Consider the following 23,066-nt stretch of genomic DNA (forward strand, 5'->3'; position numbering starts at 1 on the left):
AAATGTTTGGGCCCCTGTAACAACGTGGGAGACCTGGAAGCTGCTGGCTCCTGGCTTCCGGCCTGGCCTACACCAGCTATTGTAGCCATTTGGGGAGTGAATCAGCAAATGGAAGCTCTTTCTGTATGACTCTGACTTTCAAATAGATAAATAAATCTAAGAAAAATAAATAAGCCCAAAAGGGACAGTTTGGCACAGTGGTTAAGACACCACTTGGGATGCCTCTATTCCACATCAGAGTCCCTCATTCCTGTCTCCTCGGCTTCCACTCTAGTTTCCCAATACTTTGCACCCTGGGAGGCAGCAAGTGGTAGCTCAAGTATTTGGGTCCCTGTCACCTACATGGGAGACCTGGAAGAAGCTGCTGGCTCCTGACTTCCAGCCTGACCCACCCGGGCTATTGTAGCCATTTGGGGAGTGAATCAGGAAATGGAAGCTCTCTCTTCTCTTTCAAATGAAATGAAAAATAAATTATAATAATCCCCCTGCGAAAAACTGAACCACATCTAGTCCTTCTGCTATCTCAATAACCTTTTCTCCTAAATTAGTCTATTCAGCTAAAAAATTTACTCGCATCACCAACATAATATTACATTTAGGCAAGATTATCATCCATGGGTAGTAAAACATTGGGTAGGGGTGGGCATGGTGGCATGTTAAGCCACAGCCTACAATACTAGCATCTCGTATCCTGGTTTGAGTCCTGGCTGCTCTGCTTCCATCCAGCTCCCTACTAATAATGCACCTGGGAAGACAATGGAAGATGGCCCAAGTGCTTAGGTCCTGGTCACCCATTTGGGAGACCTGAATGGAGCTCGAGCCTCCTGGCTTTGGACTGACCCAGTTCCAGTCATTGTGGCCATTTGGGTAGTGAACCAATGGTTGGAAGATCTGTCACTCTGCTTTAAAAATAAATAAAATAAATCTTTAAAGTAAAACGGTTAAAGATTCTTTTTTTAAAATATTTTTTTAAATTTATTTAACAGGTAAAGTTATAGACAATGAGAGGGAGAGACAGAGAGAAAGATCTTGCTTCCGTTCGTTCACCCCCTAAATGGCTGCCACAGCTGGAACTGTGCCGATCTGAAGCCAGGAGCTTCCTCCTGGTCTCCCATGCAGGAGCAGGGGCCCAAGCACTTGGGCCATCCTCCACTGCCCTCCTGGGCCACAGCAGAGAGCTGGACTGGAAGAGGAGCAGATGAGACTAGAATTGGCACCGATACAGGATGCTGGCACCACAGGCGGAGGATTAACCAAGTGAGCCATGGCGCCGGCCCCGGGTTAAAGATTCTAGGGAAACAGAGTATTCATATAATTTTAAGGTATCAAGCCCTAAGATTAATCTTAATTAAAAAACATTTTCCATTTTAAATAATCAAGATGATAGAAAACAAGCTAAGAGACAACACCTGTTAAATATGAATTTGGGGGCCGGCACTGTGGTATAGTGGGTAAAGCCACCGCCTCAAGTGCCAGCATCCCATATGGGCGACAGTTCGAGTCCTGGCTGCTCTGCTTCCAATTCAGCTCTCTGCTCGCGCACCCGAGAAAGCAGTGAAAGATGGCCCAAGTCATTGGGTCCTTGTACCTGCATGGGAGACCCGGAAGAAGCTCCTGATTCTGGCTTTGTATTGACCCAGCTCTGGCTGTTAGGCCATTTAGGGAGTGAACCAACAGCTGGAGGATCTCTCTCTGTCTCTCCCTCTTTCTCTGCAACTCTGCCTTTCAAATAAATAAATGAATCTTTAAAAAAAGGAAAATAGTTAATAAAAAAGAAATGAATTTGATGATACAGCCAAAAAAAAAAAAAATCAGCATTAAAAAGTCTTGGCCAAGGCCGGTGCCGTGGCTCAATAGGCTAATCCTCCGCCTTGCAGCGCCGGCACACCGGGTTCTAGTCCCGGTCAGGGTGCCGGATTCTGTCCCGGTTGCCCCTCTTCCAGGCCAGCTCTCTGCTGTGGCCAGGGAGTGCAGGGTAGGATGGCCCAAGTACTTGGGCCCTGCACCCCATGGGAGACCAGGAGAAGTACCTGGCTCCTGGCTTCGGATCAGCGTGATGCGCCGGCCAGGGCGGCCACTGGAGGGTGAACCAATGGCAAAGGAAGACCTTTCTCTCTGTCTCTCTCTCACTGTCCACTCTGCCTGGTAAAAAATTTAAAAAAAAAAAAAAAAAAAAAAAAAAGTCTTGTCAAAGCAGAAAAAAGAAGAAAACTTTCCCTGAAGGTTAACACCCAGCTTTCTATTGTCACAAAGTCTCAATATTATCATCTGCAAAAGAGGCAGACATCTCCTGCTAAGCATTCTTATGAAGATGAAATAGAAGTAAATGCAAAACACTTCTCACAATTCTTAAAATATGTAGGTATATTATAAAAGTTTCTGCGCTCTCACACACTTCAAAGGAGGAAAAGAAAGCTAGGTATCTTTGAAGATAGTATATGAAATTTTTCTCTCTACTGATTATATTCCATTAAGATAAAAGATAACTGCTATAATTCAACACTGTCTGGAAAATCCTAGCCAAATGGTTAACATAAGGAAAAGAAGATACGGTGCTGAGTTCTTTTCTGAGATGCCTGCCTGGTCTGTCGAGGTATTTCCCTTCAATAAACTTGGCTCCCTCATTTACCAGTACTCTGTCTCACAGCTCAATTCTTTCTTGTGTGAAGACAAGAACCTCCAAGCAGCCCTCTCCAGTAGCACATCTGGCAAAGCCAGACAGGAGAGAAGAGGAACAGGACTGTAAAACTGATTCTCTGTTCTGTGGGGACTGTTCATTAAGATGCATGATTTGATCCCCAGACCTTAAAATAAAAGCCATCCAGCTTCCAGTGTTGTGGCACAGGTTAATCCTCCGCCTGTGGCGTCAGTATCCCATATGGGCGCCGGTTCTAGTCCCGGTTGCTGCTCTTCCAGTCCAGCTCTCTGCTATGGCCTGGGAAAGCAGTAGAAGATGGCCCAAGTGCTTGGGCCCCTGCATCCGTATGGGAGACCCGGAAGAAGCTCCTGGCTTCAGATCGGCTCAGCTCTGGCCACTGTGGCCATTTGGGGGAGTGAACCAGCAGATAGAAGACCTCTCTCTCTGTCTCTCCTTCTCACTGTAAAACTCTCAAATAAATAAATAAATCTTAAAAACAAACAAACAAAAAAACCAGCTCCAGAGGGTTGTGAGGCAGGGTTTCCAGACTATCTTGCTGGATGATGTAACCAATCCTCTAGTTCCAAGGTCACCCTCAAACACCACAGGACCCAAGTGGGAGACCCAGAAGAAGTTCCTAGCTCCTGGTTTCAGATCAGCCTAGATCAGGCCATTGCAGCAATTTGGGGAGTGAACCAACGGATGGAAGATCTATCTCTCCCTCTCTCCCTCTCTCTCTGTTACTCTGATTTTCAAATAAATAAAAATGAGCAAATAAATCTTTTAAAAAATATATTTTGAAAAAGAAATAAGCTGGCTAAACCCAAAAATACCAGATTTATTGAAATAACAAATCATTTAAAGCTGCATAATAGAAGAAAATAGTAGAATGTTTTTAGATAAGAAACACATCTACCTAAGAAATCAAACTCAGAAGCCATACAGAGGGTTGGTAAAAAAGACAGATTTGATTACAGAAAGATAAAAAACTCCAAAAAACCAACAGACTGGGGAAACGCTGGCAATTTTAATAGGATGTCAATGTTCTATCAACAAATTAATAAGAAAAACAATACAAAACAAAAATGCAGAAAAGATATGAAGACAATGCAGAAGAAATAAATGATCTGTAACATACATAAAAATACTTATAAAGAAATTGCCATTTTTTGCCAATCCACTGTCAAAATTCAAAAGATGACATGGAGTGGGAACATCAGGAACACTCTGTGGAGTATGTAAGAAGTGTTTAGAGTACAACACCAAATTTTTAAAATATCTTCATCATGTTTGCAAGAATATATGGTAAATATAATGATGTCCATTCAGCAGCTTTTGAAATAGTGACTTAATGAAGACAGTTTTAAAGGATCATCAATCACAGATATTCCTGTATGCTAAACTATACTCTAAACAGAATATAAAGCTTTTCTATGCCACCACTTACTTTTAAAAATCCACCACGGGGCCAGTATTGAGGTACAGCAGGTTAAGCCACCACCTGCAACAACGGCATCCTATAGGAGCACAGGTTTGAGTCCTGGCTGCTCCATTTCTGATCTAGTTACCTGCTAATGCACCTGGGAAAGCAGCAGAAGATGGCCCAAGTACTTGGGCCTCTGCCACCCATGTGGGAGATCCAGATAGAATGTCAGGCTCTTGGCTTTGGTCTAGCTCAGCCCCAGGCATTGCAGTCATTGGCAACTGAATCAGCAGATGGAAGATCTCTCTCTCCCTCCATCCCTTCTTCTGACTCTACCTTTCAAATAAATAAATAAATATAAAATAAACCAAGGTATGAGCATTGTGGTACACCAGGTTAAAGCTGCCACTTGGGACAACCGCATCCCATATCAGGGTGCTGTTTAAAGCCCAAGCTACTCCATCCAATCCAGCTTCCCGCTAATGTATCCTAGGAGGCAACGTATGATGGCTCAAGTGCTTGGGCTCCTGCCACTCATTCGGGAGACCCAGATGAGTTCCAGGCTCCTGGTTTCTGCCTGATGCAGAAACCAGCTGTTGTGGGCATTTGGGGAGTGAATCAGCAGGTAGAAAATTTCTCTCCTGCTCACTCTCTCTCCTCCCTTCCCCTCTCTCTATCTTTCAGATAAATAAATATTTAAAAGTAAACTCAAAAGGACAGGCAATTGGTGCAGTGATTAAGTCACCATCTGGGACGCCAGCATTCAATATTGGATTGTTTTATTTGAGTCCCAGTTACTCTGCTTCCAATCTGGCTTCCTGCGAATTCACACCCTGGGAAGCAGCAAGTAATGGTCAACTACGTGGGTCCCTGTCATCCACATGGGATATCCAGATTGAGTTCCCAGCTCCTGGCTTTGGCTTGGTTCAGCCCTGGCTGTTGCAGGTACTTGGTGAGTGAACCAGTGGAGGGAAGACCTTCCTGTGTCTGTCTTTCAAATGAAATAAAAATAGTGCATAAGTTAGAGTACTACTGTGGTACACTATAACTCAACCATAAAGAGATCTGACTACTGTCCTGCTATCCCAGCACGAAAAATAATCACAAATGAAACATTCAAGGGGTTGGCACTGTGGTATAGCAGGTTAAGCTGCCGCCTACAGTGCCAGCATCCCATACAGGTGCCAGTTCATGTCCCAGCTGCTCCTCTTCAATCCAGCTCTCTGCTAACAGCCTGGGAAAGCAGTGGAAGATGGCCCAAACAGTTGTGCCCCTGATTCCACATGGGAGACCTGGAAGAAGCTCCTGGCTCCTGGCTTTGGATCGATCCAGCTCTGGCTGTTGTGGCCATTTGGGGAGTGAACCAGCTGATGGAAGACCTCTCTGCCTCTGCCTCTCTGTCTGTAACTCTTTCAAGTAAATAAATCTTTAAAAAAAAAAGAAGGAAAACATTCAAGTTGCAGAAACATATGTAGAAATATGAACCCATTCATTAGAAAAATAAAATGGTATATCTATGTGTGCACATGTGTATATGTATCTCTACTAAAGATATATTAATATAATATAGAATATACCAACCTAGGGCAGATGTTGCGGTGCAGCAGAATAAATCGCCACTTAAAAAACCAGCATCCCATATTTCAGTGCTAGCTCAAGTCCCAGCTGCTACACATCCAATCCAGCTCCCTGCTAATGCACCTGGGGAAGCAGCATAAGATGGCCCAAGTACTCAGGTCCCTGCTACCTATGCAGAAGACCTGGATCGAGTTCCTGGCTCCTGGCTTTAGCCTGGCTCAGACCTGGCTGTGGTAGTCATATGGGTAGTGCACCAGTAGATGGAAAATCTCTTTTGCTCTTTTGTCTCTGGCCCCCTCTCTGACACTCTGGCTTTCATATAAATAATTTTTTAAAAAGAGAGAGAGAGAGAGAGACTAAATGCCACCTCAGAGATTTGAAAAGCAAAAAATATGTCTTAAAAAAGAAATATCTAAAACCATTAATAACAGCTGCCTCTAGAAACTGACAGAGGCTACAAAGGGAATGTTTCACTTCATGTACTTCTTAATTTTTTAAATTTAGCTTCAGTGTCTTATATTCAGGATTTATATTTGGCCACTCATGGCATTTCTGCTTCCATCATCATTCTTTTTTTTTTTTTAGGATTTATTTACTTGGCCAGCCCCGCGGCTCAATAGGCTAATCCTCCACCTGCGGCGCCGGCACACCGGGTTCTAGTCCTGGTCAGGGCACCGGAGGATGGCCCAAGTCCTTGGGCCCTGCACCCCATGGGAGACCAGGAGAAGCACCTGGCTCCTGCCTTCAGATAAGCATGGTGTGCCGGCCGCAGCGCGCCGACCATGGCGGCCATTGGAGGGTGAACCAACGGCAAAGGAAGACCTTTCTCTCTGTCTCTCTCTCACACTGTCCACTCTGTCCAAAAAAAAAAAAAAAAATTTATTTACTTATTTGAAAGGCAGTTACAGAGAGAGACAGAGGAGGTGCTCTAAACCCAGGCTTCTTCCGGGTCTCCCATGTTGGTGCAGGGAACAAGTACTTGGGCCATCTGGCGCTGTTTTCCCAGGTGCATTAGCAGGGAGTGGGATCAGAAGTGGAGCAGCCAGGACTTGAACTGGTGCTCACAGGTTGTAGCTTTACCCACTATGCCACAGCACCAGCCCCCCTCCCATCATCAATCATCACTCTTAGCCACATTGCAACATAGGCCAGCTGTCATGCACAGTGTTGCAACACACAGCAGGCACACAATAAATATTTTTCAGTTAACTCTGGACATTTCTATCAGAATACTCATGAGCACCTAGAACTGTTTCAGGTACTGAATTACCTTCTCCCACAAACCTCTTCCTTTTTTATTCCCCAGGCTCTCTCAGACAACAAATACAAGTTTTCAGATGCCTCTCCAAAACAGGCAACAATCTCATAAAATCCTACCTCCTAAAATCTCCAGTGGACCCACACACTCTTTTCCATCTCCTGACTATTTCAAAAGCCTCTAAACTAAGTATCATCCACCACAAATCCATCACCCATACTAGCTCCCAAAGTAATCTTTCTGAAATGCGAATCTGACCATTATCTCTCTTACTTAAAATCTGAACCAATGAGAAGTCTGAACTCCACAGTGACATTCGAAGATCTTCATGATCTTCCTGCGACCCCGCTTCGCCTCGCTTCTCAAGAGTGCCTACTCACACTGTATAGCCCAATACGTAAAGAAAATGAGATTCACAACCAAGCTCATCTTAATTCCCCAAACTTATAATGCAGTTGTTCTACACTAGAATGACCACCCCATCTATCATAGGCAGACTCCTATTTATCTTTTTTTATTTTTATTTGACAAGTAGAGTTACAGACAGTGAGAGATAGAGAGAAAGGTCTTCCTTCCGTTGGTTCACTCCCCAGATGGTCGCTACAGCCAGCGCTGCACTGGCCCGAAGCCAGCAGCCAGGTGCTTCCCCCAGTCTCCCATGCAGGTGCAGGCGCCCAAGCACTTGGGCCATCCTCTGCTGCCCTCCTGGGCCACAGCAGAGAGCTGGACTGGAAGAGGAGCAACCAGGACTAGAACTGGTGCCCATAGACTCCTATTTATCTTTCAGAAGCCTCAGACATTACACCCTCTAAGAAGGCTTCCCTTATCCCAAACTCCTCCCCAGTATCCATCCCTGCAAGTACCTTACACACACACACACACACATTAAATCCCTTACATTATAACTGTTAACTCCTCCACAAGATTCTTACTACCTTAAAGGCAATCTTTTAATATCCACTGCTATATCTTCTGTATCCAAGATAGTATGTCCAACAATATTAAAAATGGTAATATTTGAAATCTTAAGCAAAGCATGAATTTTAAAAATTAACATCTTAATTAGGTTGATTTAACCATTAAAAAAGACACACAAGTGCATTAGAGAGCTATCATGAGGGCCGGTGTTGTGGCGTAGAGGATAAAGCTACTACTAGCAACACCAGCACCCCACATGATGCTGGTTGGTGTCCCAGCTGCCATCCTGCTCCCTGCTAATGTATGTGCACTCCTACCACCCACATGAGAGACCTGGAAGAAGCTCCTGGCTTTGGCCTAGCCCAGCACTGGCCGTTGCAGCCATCTGGGAAATAAAACAGCAGTTGGAAGATTCTATCTCTCTCCCTCTCTCTCTCTCTGTAACTGACTTTCAAATAAATAAATGGATAAATAAAAAGATAAAAAGAGAAAGAAAAGAAAAACAAGAAAGCTATCACAAACCGACGACCTCCAGGAGACTTTTTCTGAATAGAGCTGCTTCTTTCTCCTCTGCTCCCTCAGTATTTGCTTCCTCAGATCTTTAATTTGCACATGGTCAGCTTTGGTTTCACAAGTCTAACTCTTTAGCTTCCTACCCACTGCCTATAAGCAACAGGACCTATTTGACATGAGCTCACCATGCCCTCCTATTTTTCCATCTCTAACCAAGCTACAGATCTCTCACCCTATGCTTGGTTAGGTGCCATGCCAGAAATTCCAAGACCAATCAACTGACACCCTCCAACTCTTACCTCAAAGTTCTATTTGTATTGCCTCAGAACAAGTCCTAAAATACATTGCTAAATTAATTTTGCAATGCTCTTAAAAACACGTCTTGCTAGGACTTGTTCGCAGTGAGAAGAATCCTACACACTTCTATGTGAAGAGTAAATCTCTTATTTCTAGATATGCACAGAAGGAATCATCTGAGTTGTTAACACTTCTCAACAGCAGGAGCCTAAAAGGCATTTTTACCAGCTTCTTAGAAAAAGTTCTGATATATATATATATAAAATAAATGCATAGTCCAGACACTGTCTTGCTAAATTCTATGCCATGATATCAAGTAACTTTATATAAGGAAAAGCACACACAATAGCAATCAATCACAAACCAAAAAAACCTGTTTCTCTTCCTTCACACTACCACCACTAGGTAATGACTGAAGAGAGCCACTCACAGAAAAGCTCCCATGTTGGGGAGAGAATGAGGCAGGCTAGGAGACAAGCATTCTCAGGTGGTCTCCAATAAAATCAGATTCTCAGTGCTATTAATCTCTTGCTTAAAAACTAAGTTAAATGTCTACTATATATCTAGGGAGACAAATTTGCACAGAGATCAAATTCATCAGAATAACATTATACACAGTTAAAAAAGAGATTTATTTATTTATTTATTTGAAAGGCAGAGTTACAGAGAGAGAGAGAGAGAGAAAGAGAGAGGTCTTCTATCTGCTGGTTCACACCCCAGATGGCCGCAACGGCTGGAGCTGCGCCAATCCAAAGCCAGGAGCTTCTTCGGGCCTCTCACATGGGTGTAGGGACCCAAGGACTTGGGCCATCTTCTACTGCTTTCCCAGGCCATGGCAGAGAGCTGGATCTGAAGTGGAACAGCTGGGACTCAACCGGCGCCCATATGGGATGCCAGTGCCACAGGCTGCGGCTTTACCTGCCACACCACAGCGCTATCCCCTATACACATCTTTAAAAAAAGATGGCAATTTTTTCACTAAAAGAATTCTAGGGGCCGGCACTGTGGTGTAGTAGGCTAAGCCTCCACTGTGGCCACAGGCATCCCATATGGGCACAGGTTAAAGTCCTGGCTGCTCCACTTCTGATCCAGCCCCCTGCTGGTGGCCTGGGAAAGCACTGGAAGACAGCCCAAGTGCTTGGGCCCCAGCACCCACGTGGGAATCCTGGCTTTGGATTTGCCCAGCTCTGGCCATTGCGGTCATTTGGGGAATGAACCAGCAGATGAAAGACTTTTCTCTCTGCCTCTCAAATAAATGAATAGATCTTAAAAAAATAATAATAAAAAAAGAAGTCTGGCTATTCCAAGATTCAACATTCACTGGAAAGAAATATTGTCAGAAGTTAAGTAGAGTAAGTAGAGGGAAAACTATGTGATAAAGGCCAGTCAGATCTAAGGAAGTAAAAACTCATTCAAATACAAACTGTCACTGTATTTCTTGGTATAAGGAAGAATTTTCTATTTTAAAAGCAAGTAGGTGATCTACTTAGCCAACCTGTTTACTAACTATCCTTGGTGACTCATTCTAGTTTCATCTATATTAATGAGTAGCTGACTATGTAATATCACAACCATCAGTTTAGACTATTGCTAATAAACATGCAATCCTAACAGAACTTGTAGGATTTCAAAGGATGGAACTTGGTACAGTTTAGAGTGCTGGTGTTTTTAAACAGGCTTGAAATGAAGGTGCTATCAGAAAGTTTTCATGGAAGATAAAGCACTAAAGGGCAAGAGGTTAGCAAAATTGTCTAAGTCTTCAGACATTGTTCACTTGAATGTCTTAGAGAAAATTTAGCCAAATAATTAAAAAAAAATTGCATGCCAGGGTTCTTTTCATTTTAATATCTGGAGGAATAAAGCAGGAAAATAAGAGTATGATATCTGTAATCCTGAAGCACAGCAGACCGATGTCTTTCCAAAGGCACTTACACTAATAAAAATGGGGAAAATAGGGACAAGTACTAATTACTTCACCTTCCATAGTTAGTTATGGGAGACAACCTAAGTTTATTAATCAAGAATCTGGCCGGCGCCACGGCTCAGTAGGCTAATCCTCCACCTTGCGGCGCCGGCATACCAGGTTCTAGTCCTGGTCGGGGCACCGGATTCTGTCCCGGTTGCCGCTCTTCCAGGCCAGCTCTCTGCTGTGGCCTGGGAGTGCAGTGGAGGATGGCCCAAGTACTCGGGCCCTGCACCCGCATGGGAGACCAGGAGAAGCAACTGGCTCCTGCCTTCGGATAGGCGCAGTGCGCCGGCTGCAGCGCGCCGGCCGCGGCGGCCATTGGAGGGTGAACCAACGGCAAAGGAAGACCTTTCTCTCTGTCTCTCTCACTGTCCACTCTGCCTGTCAAAAAAAAAAAAAAAGAATTTATATTGTCGAACATCATAAACGCAATCCAGACAACAAAAATAATAGTTTAACAATCAAAAATTGAGACACTGTGAGAAGACAGATCGTATCCAGTAAAATTCTCATTTTCAGCAGGATGAATCAATAAATACTATGCAAGCTTGATAAGCCACAGGACTACAACTTTTAAAGTAAAAAAAAAAAATCACAATAATAATAGCTTTTAGAAAACCATAAATATCCACAGTGCATCTGTGAATGTTGGGGGAGATGGAATGGGACACTTCTTATTCTATACCTCTGTATGATTTGTACTTCACTACCACAAATATGTTGTTTGTTTTTTAAGATTTATTTATTTACTTGAAAGGCAGAGTGACACAGAGAGAGAAACAGAGAGATTCAATTTACTGGTTAACTCCCCAAACAGCCATGGATCAGCAGAAGGCAGGCCTGGAACTCCCTCCAGGTCTCCCACGTGGGTGGCAGGGGCCCAAATACTTGGGCCATCGTCTGCAGCTTTCCCAGGCATATTACCAGGGAGCTGGATGGGAAATGGAACAGACTGACTCAAACTGGTGCTCCAATATATGATGGTGTTGTTGAACTGTCAGCTTAACCCATGCACCACAATGCCAGCCCCTATATACGTTCATTTTTAAATCTAGGTTTGTTTAACTGTCAATGATCAGATACCTTAAAGAAAAATGAAAAAAGAACACCTACTACATTTTATTCTCTGTACCTAACAACTCATGGACTACCAACTTGCTAAGATGGAACATATTGTAAAGTATCAAATTACAGGAAAGATAATAAAACGTGCATAGAAAGCTTTTATCTCACCTTGCAAAGTTCATGGCTAATCATGAAACAAAACAGAACAACTCTTGCGACAACTACGAACTTTTAAAGAAACATCCACATGTTTCTTGCTACTGTTCTAAAACCAAAACCTCCTTGATCAATTTTACCTATGTTTAAGTAAAAGCAGTTATAATACTGTTCAACAACTCCTAAAAACTACTCGTGAATGCGGTCAAGCTAATAAACAAAAGCAGAAGCTTTGTGACAGCAAACTAGTAACTCCTTCCACAGAATCCATCTGAAAATTATGGGCTTATACTTTCCTGGAAATCAAAACAAGAGAGGCAATTTGAAAGTTTGCTGTCTCCACTGATCCTCTCAAGAATGAAAAACCATGCACTGCACTTCCAACCTTGCAGTGCTTGAGATTTTTAAAGCAATTTACTTCTGCCTGGACAAGCAGTAAGCAGGCCAAGGCACTTAGCTTTTCTGTTAACTCCTACATCTCAAACTTTTACGCTCACAAAAACATGTCACCTTTTTAATGCTCCTAAACATAATTATCTCGAAGACATTCAAACCACTACCGAATTCCAAGGGGGACATTTTAGGTCACCGATGATGGAATGTGAATTTACCACAATGATTTTAGGGCTGGATTATTTCTGGTACCCACAGAAGTTATTACTTAGGTAAGAATGTAAGGAAAGACCACAGAATTTAAGACCGGCCTCTTCCTCTTCTTACTTACAATACCTCACCCACTGACAAAGAGAGGTTCACAAATTTTTAATGACCACGTATGCAACTCATTGTGGGCGAGACCTAAGTACCTAGTGACCATCCCTGAAAACTCATCAACTTTACTCTTAAGCATTACTCTGGCGTCTAACGCACTGGCGGTCTGACCAGAGTGCAGATCCACTTCGTGAACTTTTCTACAGCGAAGAAGACAAACCTAACTTAAAGAACCAGAGACTCCGGGCCTGCTGATCATCGAAAAGGCCGATCACCTGAGGCAGTGCTGTCACTTCTACGTCCACAGCAAACTGAGTCAGTCGAGGCATCATCAGCTCTCGACCCCAAACTCACCCAGACTTCGTGACGTCAAGCCCTTGCAAATCTCTCGTCTCCACCAGGTGTACCTCCCTACCTATCCCAGGGCTCCTCCCTACCCTGGTCTTGGGTTCTCCCGGCAGTCCAACGCCCCGCAGCTGGGGGTGCTCCACACCTGGGGAGCTCGAATCCCGCGCCCCCTTGCTCCTCCCCCGGCTCAGGCACCCCCACGCCGAGTCCGCGGAGCCTCCCGCCCAGCCCAACGCGCCTACAACACCTCCAGCCTCCCACCCTTCCCTCCTCCAGGCCAAGTCCAGCTGGCCTTTCGCTCGCCTCCCACTCCCCACCCCCACCCCGCTCCGGGACACTCACCCACGGTAGTAAGCTTTCACTCGGACCTGGTGAGAATGGTCCCCGCTGCCGCCGCCTGCGACCGTGTGGGACATGGTGCTGCTGTCCCTCTGGGTCGGCATCGCCTCACTCCCCCGCCTCCACGCCCGAAGCCGAGGCTGCGGGGGGCACGCTGGGCGCCGTGGAGGACTCCGCCGCGCTAGGGCTGCGGCCGTCCGCTCGCCTACCTGCCCGCCTCGCCCGCGGCGCCGACACACAGGTCGCCTCGCCGGGCAGCCGGAACCGCGCGGCTCCTCCCACTGCCCGCGGCCGCTACCGCCGCCCGGGCCCAGCACGCCTCCCCGCCTCGGTCCCTCCCACCTAGCTCGCTTCCAAGGCCCACATTCCGGGCTTGGGCGGGCGCAACCATCGGTCCAGCTCAAGGAGCCTCAAAGCCAGGCTGAACCATCCTTTCGGGGGCAGAGAGAGGGACAGGAAAGAATGGGAGACTCCGACTGCCACATCAGACCCGCCAGGAGGGAGCCTCTTGCAGAAGCGGTGACAAAGGCTTTACACCTATGGTTCGGCATGATCCCCTTTCCTACATGGGAGACGGTAGGGTCCGAAAGCTACGGCATTTCACCCCAGTTTCCCAACTTGGTCGCGTCTGCGGTCAGCCGACTTGGCACCCCGGATAGCTTCGCCGTGCGGGTTTCTGGGATTTGGAGTCCCAGTGGGATTCTGGGACTTGCGGCTCTTACGTGTGGAATGCCGCGCCTTTTCGCTGAGCGCGTGTCTCCTGGGCGCTCCCTGGGAGCCGTTGGCGTGGAAATCCTGTGTACAGCTTGGGCATCTGAGGACACTGGAAAGGGATGGGCTTCATCATCATCCAGACTCTCCCCTCTGATGAAACCTTACTTCCAGTTGCATAAATCATCTCAATTATTGAGTGCCATTTTTGAGAACAAGAATTTGGTTAAGTGTTCAGCATAGCCTCTTTCATGCGTAAAATTTAATAATATGTTACTAATGTAATAAAGGACGAAACTCACCTAAAAGGTATGACGGAAGACACATCTTTCTTCCTTTGCAGCTCTGCTTCATATGCCTCTGCTTACTGCCATTACGTAGGACAGGTGCATAATGAATATTTCTCCAATCAATCAATCCATTCATCCATTAGCATTTGTTCGGTTGACCGTGGCAAATCAAGGACTCGAAAGAACCCACCCTTGTAAACTAGTCTGACTTTTCTAGTGTCTTGGCTCTGTCACATGCTCATAGCGGGAACTGAATACCCATTGCTCGCCAAAAGAGTTGGAATAATCAAAGAAATAGCTTTGTTTACGATAATAAAATAGGCTTGGGGGATTGATTCATCAGTTATATGGAACATTTACATTGGTATGATATCCTCTAACTGCTACAAACTTGGATTACAGGTTCTTAATAAACATTCTCGTTTATAAATTTGGTATCAAGTTTTTGGGCACTGGGGACCTGCATCAATATGGTAAATGTAGAACAGTTACCAATTGAATGTAAATTACATCTAAAGTGAGATGGATTGGATTCATGGAAAATTGAGTATGCTGTGACAGACTTGAAAGATTTTATAATACTCGAGAAAAAATTTATGGCCTATAAGAAGTGAAAATTTATAAAGAAATGAAAGATAAAGCATGAAAAAGAAAAAAAAGACTTTTTTTTTTGACAGGCAGATTTAGTGAGAGAGAGAGAAAGAGTTACAGACAGTGAGAGACAGAGAGAAAAGTCTTCCCTCTGTTGGTGCCACAGTCGGCGCTGCGCCGATCTGAAGCCAGGAGCCAGGTGCTTCCTCCCGGTCTCCCATGTGGGTGCAGGGACCCAAGCCCATCCTCCACTGCCTTCCCAGGCCACAGCAGAGAGCTGGACTGGAAGAGGAGCAACCGGGACTAGAACCCGGGGTGCCAGCGCTGCAGGGGGAGGATTAGCCAAGTGAGCCATGGCACCGGCCTCCTTTTTTTTTTTTTTTTAAGATTTATTTATTTATTTGAAATGCAAAGAGAGAGGGAGGGAGAGAGGTCTTCCATCTGCTGGTTCACTTCCCAATTGGCTGCGACAGCTTGGAGCCGCGCCAATCTGAAGCCAGGAGCCAGAAGCTTCTTCCAGGTCTCCCAGGTGGGTGCAGGGGCCCAAGGACTTGGGCCAACTTCTACTGCTTTCCCAGGCCACAGCAGAGAGCTGGATCACCGGTGCCCATATGGGATGCCAGCATACAGGCGGTGGCTTTAACTGCTACACCACAATGCTGGCGCCTATTATTTTTATTTTTGCATTAAACTTTGATAATACAGTAGTTATTAATCCATTTATATTTACATTACATTGATATGATAGATATGATAGATTCATTTAGTTTTCTTTAATTTATTTCAATGCTGTGCTGTGTAGCTTTCAGAATATACATTCTGCACTTATTTTGGTAAATATTCCTATGTATTTTATTCTTCTTAATGCTACTGTAAATGGAATTTTTAAATTAATTTTATTTTAGGATTATTCATTGTTAATATATAGAAATATAATTGGTTTTTGCATATTGATCTTCTACAAGCTTGCAGAACATGCTTATTACATGGATTCCTTAGGATATTCTATCATTTAAAAGTATGTATTTTTAAAAATACGTATAGATTTATATCTTCCTTTCAAATTTTGGGTGCATTTTATTTATTTTTCTCTTACCTAATTACATCAGTTAGAATATCCAGTACTAAGATAAATAGGAGAGTGTAGACATCCTTTTCTTATTCCCAACTTTAGGTTGATAACTTTCAGTCTTTTACTATTAAGTGTGATCATTGCTCCAGGTTTTTTGTGGATATCCTTTATCAGGTTGAAGACATCCCATCCTATTCCTAGCTTGTTAATTTTTTATTATGAAAGACTACTGGGTTTTGTTAAGTGCTTTTTCTATGTTAATTGAGATAATCATGTAGTTTTCTATGGATAATACAATACATACTTTGTTATATTATTGATATTATATATTATTATAATTGATTTTAGGATTTAAGCCAACTTTGCATTCTTTGGATAAATCCGACTTGATGATATACAATTCTTTTTATATGCTTCTGGTTTCAGTTTCTTAATATTTTTTAAAAAGATTTATTTATTTATTTGAAAGGCAGAGTTACAGAGAGGCAGAGAAAGAGAGAGAGAAGTCTTTTTATTTCTTTTTTTTTTTTTTGGAAAGATTTATTTATTTATTTGAAAGAGTTACACAGAGAAGGAGAGGCAGAGAGAAAGAGAAAGGGAGAGAGGGAGGGAGGGAGGGAAGGAGGGAAGGAAGGAGAGAGAGAGAGAGTCTTCCATCTGCTGGTTCACTCCCCAGGTGACTGCAACGGCCGGAGCTGCACCCATCTGAAGCCAGGAGCCAGGAGCTTCCTCTGGGTCTTTCCACGTGGGTGCAGGGGCCCAAGAACTTGGGCCATCTTCTACTGCTTTCCCAGGCCATAGCAGAGAGCTGGATCGGAAGTGGAGCAGCTGAGTCTCAAACTAGCACCCATATTGGATCCCTGCACTACAGGTGGCGGCTTTACCTGCTATGCCATAGCGCTGCCCCCATGTTTCCTAATATTTTGTTGATGAATTTTGCATCTAGTCATAACAGATTTTGGTTATTGATCTGTAGCTTTCTTTTACTATGATGTCTTTGGTTTTGGTTATCTGGGTAATAATTGTCTTTGTAGAGAAGTCTTTGCTGGAAAGTATTCCAGGCCTCATTTTTTTGTAAGGAGATTTTAAGTTCCTAATTCGATTGCTTTGCTGGTTACAGGTTAATTCATATTTTATTTTTTAGTCAGTTTTGGAAGTTTGTCTTTCTAGGGATTTGTCTATTTTTATTTTTATTGTAAGATTTATTTAGTTATTTATTTGAAAGTCAGAGTTACAGAGAAAAAGGGAGAGACAAAGACAGAGACAGAGCAGAGAGACAGAGATCTTCCATCTGTTGGTTCACTGCTTAAATGGTCACAATGTCCAGGGCTGGGTCAGGCGGAAGCTAGGAACCAAGAGCTTCATCTGGGTCTCCCTCAGGGATACAAGGGCCTAAGCACTTGGGCTACCTACTGCTGCTTTCCATCCACATTAGCACAGAGCTGCATCAGAAGTGGAGCAGCCGAGACTCAAACCAGTACCCATAAGGGATGCCAGTGCTGCAGACGGCGAGTTTACCATCTGCACCACAGCACCAGCCCCATATTTCATCTAAATTATCTAGCTTGCTTATACACTGCTGTTGATAGTACTCTAATAATTTTTTTCATTTCTGTAAAATTGGCAGTTATGTCCCCTCCATTAATTTTAGTGATTTGAGCTTTGTTTTTTTCTTGTTGAGTGAAGCTAAAATTTGTCATTTTTTTCCATATTTTAAAAAGATCAACTTTTGGTTTTGTTAATTTTCCTTAATGTTTGCTTTTCTCCACTTCATTAAGTTCTACTCTAGCCTTTATCATTCCCTTCCTTCTTATTTGCTTTAGACTTAGTTTACCCTTCTTTTTCTAGTTTATAAACTTAGAAATTTAATGATTTGAGATTTTTTCCTTTTCAATATAAGTATGTACAGTTATCATGGTAAATAAATTACTTGAAATATCTTCTTAACTGTACCCCACAATTTTGGGATGTTTTGTTTTCATTTTTGTCTTTCTCTTAGTATTTTCCAACTTTTCTTGTGATTTCTTCTCCTGAAATTATATTGTTTAACATCCAGATAATTGTGACTATCCCAAATTTACGCCTCTTACTGATGTATAATTTATTTCCATCGTAATTAGGGGGCAAACTGTGTGATTTCAAGCCATTTAGCTTTGTCGAAGCTTGTTTTATGGACAGCATATCTGGGAGAATGCTCTGTGTTCACGTGACAGGAATGTGCGTTCAGCTGTCATTAGTGGAGTGTCCTGTACACTTCAGGTCCAGTTAGCTCGCAGTGTTGTTCAGTTTCTCTATATTTTTGCTGGCCTTCTCCCTTATTGTTCTATCCAGTATTTAAAGTGGGACACAGCAATCTCCAACTAAGATTATTGAATGGTCTTTTTCTCTTTCAATGCTGTTAGTTTTATTTGACTGTTTTGGAGCTGTGCTGTTAGGTGCATATATGTTTATAACTGTTATTTCTTTCTGATGAATACACATACTTTTCATTATAAAATGAACCCCTTTATCTCAAATAACATATTTTGTTGTAATATTTATCTATTCTAGTACTGATACATTGCAGCCCCTTAAGGTTGCTATTTATGTGATATATCTTTTTCCATGCTTATAGTTACACATATGTTCGAGTCTTTGAATGTAAAGTGTATATGTCATATATGGAACATAGCCAGAATTTATTAGCCAGTGTAACAATCTACACATTTGATTGGGTCATTTAACTCATTGACTTTCAAGGTTATTGATAGAGTTGGATTTACATCTACATTGTACTTTTTGTTTTGTATATGTCTCATTTTTTTTGTTCTTCTGTCACTCCTTTGCTGCTTTCCTTTGTATTAAGTGAATATTTCCTAGTGTAAATTTTTTTGAAAGATTTATTTTATTTATTTGAAAGGCAGAGTTGGGGGGTGCAGAGAGAGATCTTCCATCTGCCGGTTCACTCCCCCACTCCCAAAGTGGCTGCAATAAATGGTACTGGGCCAGGCTGATGCCAGGAGCCAGGAGCTTCTTCCCGGTTTCACACGTTGGTGGCAGGGACCCAGAGACTTGGACCATCCTCTGCTGTTTTCCCAGGCCTTTAGCAGGGAGGTGAATCAGAAGTGGACAAGAACCAGCACCCACATGGGATGCTAGCATCACATTCCTTCAGTGACTTTCTAAATAAATATTTTTGAGTTATTTTCTCAGTAGTTGCTCTTGGGCTTATGCTATACTCTTTATTTTTAATTTATCAGAATCTACTTAAAATCCACACTAACTTAATTCTAATGATACATACAAACATTTCTCCTGTATAACTCTTTTCATTCCTTCCATTTTGATGATATTTTTGTAATACATGTTACACCTGTGTTATATTACAAATGACACAGCTGTAATTATTTATACAATTTTGTGTCTTTTAAAGGAACTGATAAAAGGAAAGAACAAATATATAGAGTTTGTTGTATTAACCTTTATGTTTGGCATTTCTTGTTCTTTTCATCTCATCCTGTAGATTCAAGGTGTGACCTGATATCATTGCCTTATTCCAGTGTGGCTTTACCCCTATCTGCCTTCTTTGTGAAATTATTGTCAATTATGTTAAATATCTATATGTGAGAGGTATAGCAATATAATTGTAACCGTGCAATTACTGTTTAAGTCAGTCAGGAAAGATAGGAGAAAAATGCAATTATACTTTTTAAAAACTGTTATTTATTTATTTGAAAGAGTTACAGAGAGATCTTCCATCTGCTGGTTTATTCTTGAAATGGCTGCAAGAGCCAGAGCTGAGCCAACCAGGAGCTGCATTCAGGTCTCCCCTGTGGCTGGCAGGGGCTCAAACACTTGGGCCATCCTCTGCTGCTTTTCCTAGGCCATTAGCAGGGAGCTGGATCAGAAGTGGGGCAGCCAGGACTGGAACCAGAGCCTATATGGGCTGCTGGCATCACAGGTGGCAGCTTTACATGCTATGACACAAAACTGGCCCTAAGTGGCATCTTAACTGTTGCGCCAAATGGCCAACCCTGTCAGGTTCATTTCTCTCTCTCTCTCTCTCTCTCTCTCTGTAAATATTTATCTAGGGGCTGGCGCTGTGGTGTTGTAAGCTAAGTCTCAGCCTGCAGTACTGGCATCATATATGGGCACTGTTTCAAGTCCTAGCTGCTTCTCTTCTAGTCCAACTCTCTGCTAAGGCCTGGGAAAGCAGTAGAAGATGGCCTAAGTGCTTGGGCCCCTGCACCCACGTGGGGGACCTGGAAGAACTTCCTGTCTCCTGGCTTCAGATGGAGCCCAGTTCCGACCCTTGTGGCCATCTGGGGAATGAACCAGTGGATGGAAGACCTTTCTGTCTGTCTCTCCCTCTCTCTGTCTGTAACTCTTCCTCTCAAATAAATAGATCAATCTTTCAAAAAATATTTATCTATTTATTTGAAACACAGAGTCACAGAGAGGCAGAGGCAGAGGCAGGGGGAAAGAGAAATCTTTCATCCACTGGTTCACTCCCCAAATGGCTGCAATGGCCTGAGCTGGGCCAATGTGAAGCCACGAGTCTGGAGCTTCCTCTGGATCTCCCATGTGGGTGCAGGCCACATCAGCAGGGAGCTGGATCAAAAGAGAAGCATCCAGGACGCAAACTGGTGCCCATATGGGATGCTGGTGCTGCAGGCTGAGCTTTACCTGCTATGCCACAGCACCAGCCCACCTCTCTCTCTTTTTTAAAAACGTATTTTATTTATTTGAAATAGAGAGGGAGAGAAAGAGAGAGGGGAGAGGAGAGAGAGAGAGAGAGAGAGAGATCTTCCATCTACGTCTCAAATAGTCACAATGGCAGGGGCTAGACCAGGCAGAAGCCAGGAGCCTGGAATGCCATACAGGTCTCCCACATCAAGCAGGGGCTCACACACTTGGGACATCTTCTGCTGCTTTCCCAGGTAAGTTAGGGACCTGGGTGGAAAGTGGAACTGCAGGGACTAAAAAGGTACTCATATGGGATGCCCCAATGCCAGCCCCATATCAGATTCTCTTTGTTTCTCACCTTCCTGTCAAGTTTTTGGATGATTTGCCTTGGTTTATACCTTTCTCAGTAATTAGGTTCCACTAATTATTACCCTATTGTTCCCATGACGGTTTCCTGGAGCATTAGTTACACCACAGTCTGACACTGTGGTCATTTTTAATTTATAATTTTCACTAACTATGGTTGTTTCCCTGGGCAAAATCTCCATAGATTTTCTCATGTCTACATGCTGTAAGTGCTTGCACATTAATTCTCAAAGTCAATGCGATGCACTTGAAATAGATATAAGGCACAGACAAGCATACAAGAGGAGGAGGGAAAGAATTTACATCATTTTTAGTTTAAAAATTCTGGAAACAATTGAGGCTTCTCTTTAATTTAAAGAAAACAGGACTTAAAAGAAGGGTTTAAAAAGGAACCTGGCATAATATTAATCATATCTTTTAGAAACTAGGCTTTCTATATTGAGTTGCTTTATTAAGAAAATAGCTAATCAGAATAGGCAGTCCTTTGTATTCCATCTTAATTAACCTCACCAGTGTACCCTGCTGCCAGAATCAAACATGAAAAGTTGTTTGCCATGCTCTATCATCTTAAATGTGCTGCCACTGGCAGAAGCCTGTTTCTTAAGTGAGAATGAAATGAGTTTTAAAAATAGGAAGGCAACGTAGGCACCATGAGCAAGACTCGCAGTCTATCTTCTTTTAGCTGTACTTAAAATAGTGCTTACTAATATCCTAAACTTTGCATCAACCTGCCACCCTTACTGTACCATTCTTCAGGAGTGCGTGACAGTGTCCTTAAAAGGACAGAAAAGTATTTAAACTGAAAATCCTGATCATTTGGAATGATTCTGTGACCTTATGGACATATGCATTGGACACTGGGCTGAATTTTATTTTTTTAAAGATTTATTTATTTACTTGAGAGGCAGAGATCTTCCAACCACTGGTTCACTCTCAAAATGGCAAAACCGTCAGAGCTGGGCTGATCTGAAGCCAGGAGCCAGGATCTTCTTCCAGGTCTCCAGTAGGGGTACAGGGGTCCAAGCACTTGGGCCATATTCTACTGCTTTCCCAGGCCATCAGCAGGGAGCTAGATTGGAAATGGAGCAGCCAGGGCTCAAACCAGCGCCCATATGGTATGCCGGCACTGTAGGCCACAGCGGCTTTACCACTGTGCCACAGTGCTGGCCCTGACACTGAATTTTTTAAAAATATATTTATTTATTTACTTAATTACCTTTTTAAAAATTACCTTTTTTTAAAAAAAGATTTATTTATTTATTTGAAAGGCAGAGAATTACAGAGAGGCACAGAGAGAGAGAGGGAGAAAGTCTACCATCTGCTGGTTCACTCCTCAAATTGCTGCAACAGCTGGAGCTGGGCCAATCTGAAGCCAGGAGCCAGGAGATTCTTCTGGGTTTCCCACTCTAGTTCAGAGGCCCAAGGACTTGGGCCATCTTCTACTGCTTTCCCAGGCCACAGCAGAGAGCTGGATTGGAAGAGCAGCAGCCAGAGCTTGAACCAGTGCCCATACAGGATGCCGGCACCACAGGTGGCAGCTTTACCTGCTACACCACAGCAGAGCAACAAGGGGTGGGGGTTGAGGGAGGGAGGGAGAGAGAGAGAGAGAGAGAGATTTTCTAACCACTAGTTCACTCCCAAAGTTGCCAGATCTGGGCTAGGCCAAAGCCAGAAGCCAGGAACTCCATCTGGCTCTCACACGTGGGTGGCAGAGATCTGAGTACTTGGACCATCATCTGCTGTCTTCTTAGGAAGTTGGATCGGAAATGGAGTAGCGAGGAACTTGAACCTGTCTTCCACTACGGGATACCAGCATTGTAAATGCTGGCTTTACCCACTGTCCCATAAGGCCCACCCCCACTGGGCTGAATTATACTTGCCATTGGCTCACTCAAATTCCTTTAATGGAAGAAAATTTTTAAATGTTCAAATCCATGGGCTTTGGGGTTTTCAATATTTTTAGTGAACATTCTCTCATTTTGTGTTCATTAGCATGTGTATCTCAGTGTGGAGCAAAGAAATAACCTACCTGGAGAAAGGTGAATGAGAGAGTAAATAATAGACACAGGTCCTTTGTGATCATTTCCTAAAATCCCATTAATAGTTTTCCTTGGCTGGCGCTGTGGCTCACTAGGCTAATCCTCTGCCTGTGGCGCCGGCA

General features: G+C 43.4%; 1 protein-coding gene across 2 annotated transcripts in view; it reads right to left on the reverse strand.

Annotated features, from left to right (window-relative positions):
* PRKCI (protein kinase C iota) overlaps positions 1-23,066 on the reverse strand; it is a 122,846-nt gene that overhangs the window by 79,425 nt on the left and 20,355 nt on the right. The window contains exon 1 of one of the 2 annotated variants that reach the window (XM_002716402.5): positions 13,214-14,865. The exons of the other annotated variant lie outside the window; for it this stretch is intronic. Within the exon in view, the coding sequence (XP_002716448.1) occupies positions 13,214-13,314 (101 nt within the window). The 5' untranslated portion in view covers positions 13,315-14,865. Of the gene's footprint in view, positions 1-13,213; positions 14,866-23,066 lie in introns of those variants that run through there. 2 annotated transcript variants of the gene reach the window in all.

The sequence above is a fragment of the Oryctolagus cuniculus genome, chromosome 4 (genome assembly GCF_964237555.1).
Source record: "Oryctolagus cuniculus chromosome 4, mOryCun1.1, whole genome shotgun sequence".
NCBI classification, from domain to species: Eukaryota; Metazoa; Chordata; class Mammalia; order Lagomorpha; family Leporidae; genus Oryctolagus; species Oryctolagus cuniculus.